At 37.2% G+C, this 8,493-nt stretch overlaps 1 protein-coding gene across 1 annotated transcript in view; it reads right to left on the reverse strand.

Moving 5' to 3' along the window:
• Window positions 1–6,619, reverse strand: part of LOC103479894 (pituitary adenylate cyclase-activating polypeptide type I receptor-like) — a 13,380-nt gene extending 6,761 nt beyond the window's left edge. Inside the window, exons 1-5 of the mRNA XM_017309895.1 lie at window positions 6,382–6,619; window positions 4,675–4,775; window positions 4,368–4,465; window positions 4,006–4,138; window positions 2,140–2,293 (exon numbers count right to left, since the gene is read on the reverse strand). Coding sequence (XP_017165384.1) covers window positions 2,140–2,293; window positions 4,006–4,138; window positions 4,368–4,465; window positions 4,675–4,734 — 445 coding nt within the window. The 5' untranslated portion in view covers window positions 4,735–4,775; window positions 6,382–6,619. The remainder of the gene's footprint in view (window positions 1–2,139; window positions 2,294–4,005; window positions 4,139–4,367; window positions 4,466–4,674; window positions 4,776–6,381) is intronic.
• Between the last annotated feature and the right edge of the window lie 1,874 nt (window positions 6,620–8,493).

An 8,493-nucleotide genomic window follows, 5' to 3' on the forward strand; every position in this document is an offset into this window, starting at 1 on the left:
AGATGTAAAAAAAAATACTTTTGCAATATCTTTCATTTTGATTAACATTCATTTTCATACAACTATGAAACSCATCACAGTTATACTTTATCCATTTTTATTCACTGTTATCCCTGAATATAAAGTACACTTGTACATCTTACATCACCTTAGGAGGTATTTTCATAACTGGTGTATGTTTGAAACGTTTGATCTGATTATAGTTCAGGAGATTCCTCTAAGGGGTCACAAAAATTAATAGGAGAGAGAATGCAGAATAATTTTTTTTTTTGGCCCTTAAGCCTTCACCGACAAGGTTGAAGGAAATTTGTTTAATCCTCAACAAGGTTTGATGGACAGAGGCACAATGCGTTTCTTCTTTATCTCCCGTCGCAGCAGGTGACGCTCTCCTGAACTCAAATCTTCGCGTCTTGCAGACACTGGCTTGTTTGTGAAATGCCATGGCACGGTGGAGCTTTTCAAACAATTTCACTAAAGCTGCTTATAAAACCTCCTGAGTTGGAGGCATTGTGTCACCCTGAATGCAGGCGACCCAACTATTCCTTRATTATACCGACACAGGGTCTGCASGTTCAACMCCAAGGGTCTGATCCATCCTGCTGCTGCACTTCATCCCRTCTAACCACWGATTCCAGTTGAATCCCTGACACAAAGACCCCATAAGCAGTGCTTGTATGCAGCACTAGCTGAACATAGCCTTAACTCATTACTGACATTACAAGAACAACAAGCTCAATGTGACCCGGAAACTTTTTTTTATCTGCTGTCATTTCTGTTGCCTCCAACTTTTAAGAGCTTCTTAGTAAAAGGGGGAAAAAATATCAAGCTGTCTGCCTTTTTTTTTTTTTACTGTTAACCCTACAGTAACCAGTCAGTAGCTGCCCTTTTACTGTGGCTGAGTAATACTGCAGCATATTGGTGGCAGAACAAATTAAACAAATGGGGCTCGGGAAGTTTGAGAATAGGTAAATATAGGACGAGGTAACATAAGACTGCAAGAATGAATTCAGAAAYAGGATGTTGTTTTGTTTGGGATAACATGCTACAATAAGAAATCTCATTAAATCTGCGTAAAAAGCTCAGAGAAACGGAAGAAATAACTTTTGCATGAAGCGCAATCGTATCTGCAATCAGCCGCTGTGAGAACATCCTGTCAGCAGGCTTTGAGGAAGATGATTATCTGAAAATAGATTATAAGTCTSAAGGAGTCAGAACTGTGTGCCAACCCAAGTCAAAAACATAAAACTTTAACATTTTCTAAAACTTCTTCTTAGATTTTTATGAGATAACAAAATCTGTTTTTATTTAAATGTGGCACAGAAACATGTTGTTTTTTTTGTTTTCTTTTAAACAAGGCAGTCTTTTGATTGGCTCATAATTTCCTGGCCATTGCATTCCTGCACCATTCTGCTTGATTCTAATCTCGCTTCACAGCTCAATCTGAGCTTTCTCCCATTGAGGTGGATTCCTTCAGTAGCATTGCTATTGAGTCAATCAGCAACCATAACGTAAAGTTGTGAAATGATGTTGATGTTCTGTGTTGTTTTAGAATCATAATCTGCCTGTAGTTTTAGCAACACGTGAACAAAGCCAGTCAGTCCATGTTGGCCGCACTTCTGAATATTGAATTAACATTTAACAGCCATCTTGTTCAGCACTTCTCTTTTTAAAGTGGAGGACAGTTGTTTACAGAGCAGGCAATTTCCAGTAAGCTTCATCAAACTGGCTCATCATTWTACGTTACTAAACGATTGGGAAAAGTTTAAAACTTCTACAGACTCCACACCTCCAAGAAGGAATYGTCGGAAGCTCATTGGATATCCTGCGAATTCTCCCAGCAAAATGACCATAWTGTTGCAAACAAATATATTKTTCATGGGTTGCTTTAACATTTTACWGYTCYRTGATGTAAAAGCAAGTTTTCAGCCCCAAATGATTATTTTCAGTCAGAAAAAAATAGGACCTTTGGCTTATATAGTAAGCTAAAGGTAGCAGGAAATGTGCAGTGTAACCCTGTGTTATGAAATTTATGGGTGGATGATATTAGGTTTAACACAGCAGTGCCCTGCAGCAATGCATACAACTATGAGTCTGTGATGAGTTTGACATGTACAGATGACTGCTGCCTTTCTTACTCACCCCATCCAATGAGAATGTACCACCAGAAGTATTTCCTCTGAGAGACGAAAGTGAGGGCCAGCAGGGTCTGCAGATACATGCCCTCCACCAGCAACCAAAAGTAATTGGCTAGGATGCTGAACTGGAAAAAAGCCACAGCTGACTTACACCCAGCCTGGAGGATAAAAATAGACACAGAGTTAAAAGCATCCATCTATAGGAACTACAGATGAGCTTGTATCTATCCCGAATCGATGTTTCTGCTTTCAAGCTAGTTAACTTTTGTAGAAATGTATTTGTTAGTAGAACAAATTCAACTAGACCCAGCATTATTTTGATCCATATTTGTAATCCATGAAATGACAGAAACAACAGTAGGATTAAAAAATACCCCACTGTTCTTATAGGCTCCTCACTGTGTTGACTTTATTATTTGACTTCCAACATTTCAGACTTTATCGCCACAATTAAATAAACTTCAGACACGTTTTTGTATTTCACTGTGAGTTTACAAATATTTTAAACTCAAAGAATATTAAAGTGAACTTCTATAAGTATTATATTTGTGAGAAAAATGATGGGCTTGAATAACAGATCTATTATTTGATGAAGAGCAATTAAAATTCTGACACTTTTCTACCACATGTTTCATTCACTGATTTGGCCCTCCTGCGTTGGAAMAGACTACAGAAGAAGAGAGGAACTTTTGTAACTGCCAAGCAGCAGACACTCATAATAGCCCCGCACTATTTAGAAAATCTCCTGTTTGCTTGTTCAAGTCCTGTCTGCTTACCATTCCTGCCATCTCAAAAACAGAGAAATTCTGTTTTTTTGCATTCTGATGCTGGGAGATTTCACCGAAACAATTTCTCTTTTTGTTGATGGGCACCGCAGACCAAACGGAGCCAAAAGAGTTGAACACCTGTGCTGAATGAGATAGACTGAGGCTGGCTCTCTGCAAAGCTATTCCCCAAGGCCAACTCAAATGACTCTGTGCCAATACTTGTATATTCCCCCACATCGAGAGAAATAGGTGACGTACAGGAGCTTGCTGCTTGTGTGACTGAAGGGTGAAGAAGAGACTGACAGGAGGGATTTGGTTATTGATTGATTTGCCAAGTGAAAGTCTAGAACTCAAGAAGTCCACTGGGATAAAACTGTCTGCCATTTTTTCTGTCCTTGGTTCCCATTCCTCGGGACGGTCACTTCATATCAATTGGTCAAAACATTTTCAACACATGGTCAAAAATTGGGAAACAGATCCTAGTCTAAATCAGTTAAATGATAAACTACAGAACGGTCATTGATTATTCTAGTCAAACCCATGTTTATTCTCACCAGAGGGATTAGACTAATGTTTGTTCTTTGTTTTGCTTTTTGTTTGAATTAATCTAGGATTTTGCTTCTGTTTCTTATCAGTAAATATCAGTAACTAAAGCTTAGTTTGATTAATAATAAATTTACTCTTTGATTCAAGTGACACCTCCAGGTGATTTTTCTTTGAAGGGAATACATTTTAGTAAATTTTTTGATAGTATATGTCTGACCATTCCATGGGAAAAATAAAGAATTTGGGTCAAATATCTAATTATACTGTTTAATATTATTGGTGAAATGGTGATTGATTTACTTATTAATTATATAGGATTACAGTTTAAAACTGTGTCAATTTAAACCACAGCAGTGGAGCTTTAACTCCACTATAGTTGCTTTCCTTCTCAACCACCACATAATCGTCCCTGTTGGCATATTTATTTTTAAATTAAAATGTTGTTTTTTTTTATTTTGTAAAAGAAGAAATCTTTGTCCCTCTTTTTGCTGTTAAAACCTTGTTATAATCCAAGTTATTATGGAAAAAAAAATCATTTGACTAATTTGCAGGCTTACCGTAGAAACRGAGCAGTGGTCGAGAGTTTCATCTGCAAACAGCACCGCATCCTTAATGAACACAGCACTGGCTCTCAAGACGAATGAGGAAAACAGGTTGATGTGGATGTAGTTTCTGGTACAGCGAAACTTCCTGTGCATCACAACACAATGTCACACACCAAGGGTCTTCTTATACTGTCTATGCAAATGAATACTCTTCAATATACTCAGAGGTTGGGGGCAAAAAAAATGTATYAGTGTAGGAGAGATGATAATTCAGGTTTTAGAAATTAGCCACAATGTAAGGTAACCAAGGATCACAGTATTTCTTTTCTTAGTTCTGTCATATCCGTACTCATTCAGTGCTGTGGTGCCCTTACCTGAAACCTGCAAACACCACTATAGCTGTCAGGAGAGTGATGAGTGAGGTGGCGTACCCTACAGTGTAGACCTGTCTGAACGTATGGAGGTAACTTGTCTGGAAGAAGAAAGGTCAAGATCAAACTGAAGAAAGAYGTGAGGCAGACACTTTTAAACAGATCTGTAAGTTTCCCTTTAAARAATCCTGCTACAGATGCAACAATAATAATAGTGTCATCCATTGGCAGTATTTCTGTGATAGAAGTACGAGCTAAAGAAGGTGAGCGTTGAGAAAGCCTGATTCCAACAAAGTCTGTGTGTGTGTACCTCAGATTCAGGCTCACTGTCATCACTGAAATGACAGGCGTCTTCATAAGTTGGATACATTTCAGACCAGCCATCAGCAGTGCAATTTCTGTACACAAACCCTGACAAAAGAGCAGACAGCGAGGATGTAAAGAAAAGATAGAGAGGGGGTGGAATGGTACCTGAATTATGGTCACATCTGCAGAAAAACTCCATGAAAATTTTTCATCAGATATCAGTGAACCCAATTTTAATTTTATATTCAATGTAAAGTACAGTTTTGTGTTTCACTTGTCCAAATGAAGCTGCTCCTCATGATTGGGTCGTTAATCTTATGCAGACTGTTAAAGGTTATTTGTGATTTCAAGCAAAAACTCTTGCTGATATTTTAGTATATGTAACAAAAAAAAATAATAATTCTGTGCAGCAAGACTGGCTCTTGTGTCTTTGGCTTTAATTATCTGTATACATCCCTCCCAGTTTTAATAAGATAAATTCTATGTACACTCTGGTTAGATGTTCATTTTTGACATCATTACTGGCAAAAATAATCAGTCATGAAAATATACATGCACAAAAACCAACATATTGATTTTTATGCATATTGGAAGACCTCATGCAGAGTTAATTTTATTTGTATGGAGCAATTTGCAATCTTCAGGGAAGAAAAGTGTATAAAATTCATATTCAACTATGTAAAAAACCAGTATTGTCAAAATAAAATTTAGATCAATCCAACTCATTCCAGTACAAACTAATCAAACACTTGTGATGGTTATCCTTTTGTCTGTAAAACTGGAACGTGTTGGAAGTGTTCTGCATGCATTTTGATTCAAATTGGCATAATTGAATCCCACAATCGCGGCAGATTTGTTGCCTTTACATTCAGGATATAAATCTTCAATGAATGGCATTCAAAAAGTGCTCTTAATCCAGAAAGTGGATTAAGATGTTCACTGCTGCWCAAGTGTGGACTAGAAAATATTCTCCACATCATCACACTACTAACACCAGACTGAACTGTTGATTCAAGTGAGAGTGGACCCATACTTCTGAAGAAAATTAAATGATTTTGTGTGGAAAATCCAAGTGACAAGCAGTTTCAGAAAAACTTAGAGCAGCCTATTTGGCCAACAGGACGCATTCAAAGTCATCTAAATCATTCTTCTTCAAATTCTGATTCTTTCTGCACATGGAATCAGCGGGAGTCCAAATATTTAAAACTTCATTATCCTTTGTTTGGGTGATCTACAATTCAGTGTTGTCCACTGTTTCATTGATGGTAAAAGACAAATGAGCGTTACTAACTACGACATCTAATGAGATGTAGCATTAATTAACAATACTACAAGGAAAGCAGTAACATTTTTTGCCAAACAGTTTTACTCTCAATCACAAAAGACAAGAATTGTATTGTATTAACTAAAACTATATGACAAGATTTCAAACTCTTCCCATCAGAAACACCCCAGGGCAGTGTGTGTTCATGCCAGCAAACATGCATGAATAATTCATACTATGTTTTTCCGTTACTATCCTCACTTTGCATTAGCACTTTGGTTATGTTCTATATAATTAAKCTTAGCAGCAAAGATATTGTGCACAAGAACAGGTCTCCAACACAGTATTCCTCATCTTAACAACTGCACTGATTAGATGTTGAGTACAAGTGTTTCGTTTATTTTTATTTTAATGAGGTTGAGCATTTGATGAGCTATGCAAACCAACCTTGATTGCTGGAGAAATGCTGGAAGACCTCAGAGCAAGATAAATTGACAACTTGCCCAGCTTCGGCCCTCAGCCAGCATCCAATCTCGTCCCATTCTGTTTTGCATCCTGCAAAGCAGAGGGACAAAAGCAGAGGGACAAGTCACTTAAAATCTGTCGGTTAGCACCTGTCATTATTGCATTATTGTGCATGAAAGAGAAATGACAAAACTCATTCCAGATGCTTAACATTAGTCCGCTTTATCCATTGTCAAACCAGCAAGATAATGATATCTTAAACAGATAAATAAAGTGCCAGAAAGGGTGTTCCTATAGGATCATTCTCCAAAAACATATCAGACTGGTTTTGTCCCAAAACCAGTTTTAACATTCAACTGAAAGTCCTGATCTATTACCAATTGAAATGAACTACAACATATCCATGCTGAAGGTGACTATATGTAAACTTCAGATTGCCCCGTGCAGTAAAACCATGTAGATTTTAAACAAATGTTAGTCTGTGACAGATAAATATTTAGACTAGCATTTTTGCCCATCAGTCAGAAGGAAAAAGACATTTTCAGCCTGAACAGCTGAGGCAGATTTAATCTGCTGTTTACACCAAAGGAAAAGCCAGAAGGCTTTTCACACTCATAAACATCACTGTTTGCACAGATTTTGGCAGTCCATTAGATATTTTTGGGTTTACTCCAGTGTGACTGAATGTGAGGAGTAAAAAAGCTATGCCCAAAGGGTAAAGCCAAACTGGCACTTCAGGTGTTTCATTCTTTTAAGCTTTTGTGATCTTAAATAATTGTAGAGAAACTACAGAATTATATAGAAATGTCTTTTAAATATGTCTCACAAGATCTTGTTACATGCTAAAATATTTTTCTATTACTGATAAATAGAAAAGATGAAATTAGGGGGAAAGGCAGCTCAGTTAAAAAAGAACAACAACATGAGCGCTACATCCTCTAGGTTATTTAAATGAGTTTCCGCTTCTTCAGACTCTGCATTTAGACATGCTGGTGATGTACAAGCAGAAATGTGTTTTCTCTCAGTTCCTTATTTCATTTCTACAAAGCMTCTGTATCTAATCCATTATCAACTCTATTACTCCATCCCATATAAATAAACTAAGTATTTCCCTCCTTTTACGTCATCACATGTACATTTTGTCAGTTTTTAGTGTAACACTAGCAAATCATATTGGAGCTACAGTGTGTTACTGTTCACACAAACCCTGGGTTATTTACCCCAGCATCTTATTCTCTGTTGCTTTCAGCCTGACTCAGTCAAATAATCCTGAAGCTGTGGATCAGAAGCCGTGTACTTCCAGGTTGNGGAGTAAAAAAGCTATGCCCAAAGGGTAAAGCCAAACTGGCACTTCAGGTGTTTCATTCTTTTAAGCTTTTGTGATCTTAAATAATTGTAGAGAAACTACAGAATTATATAGAAATGTCTTTTAAATATGTCTCACAAGATCTTGTTACATGCTAAAATATTTTTCTATTACTGATAAATAGAAAAGATGAAATTAGGGGGAAAGGCAGCTCAGTTAAAAAAGAACAACAACATGAGCGCTACATCCTCTAGGTTATTTAAATGAGTTTCCGCTTCTTCAGACTCTGCATTTAGACATGCTGGTGATGTACAAGCAGAAATGTGTTTTCTCTCAGTTCCTTATTTCATTTCTACAAAGCMTCTGTATCTAATCCATTATCAACTCTATTACTCCATCCCATATAAATAAACTAAGTATTTCCCTCCTTTTACGTCATCACATGTACATTTTGTCAGTTTTTAGTGTAACACTAGCAAATCATATTGGAGCTACAGTGTGTTACTGTTCACACAAACCCTGGGTTATTTACCCCAGCATCTTATTCTCTGTTGCTTTCAGCCTGACTCAGTCAAATAATCCTGAAGCTGTGGATCAGAAGCCGTGTACTTCCAGGTTGKTTTTTATGAGACACACTGTTTGCTTTGAGGTTGYGAAACGTTAAYATTTTTAACACAGCAGRTGGCAAACGCCATCAAATGTTGACGCTACWTTYACCCTATAAGCATGCAGATTATGGGTGTGCCTATCCRAAACGGGAGACTCCTTCATATATCTTTCCAGCGCCK

This window comes from Poecilia reticulata, linkage group LG17 (genome assembly GCF_000633615.1).
Source record: "Poecilia reticulata strain Guanapo linkage group LG17, Guppy_female_1.0+MT, whole genome shotgun sequence".
Lineage (NCBI taxonomy): Eukaryota > Metazoa > Chordata > Actinopteri > Cyprinodontiformes > Poeciliidae > Poecilia > Poecilia reticulata.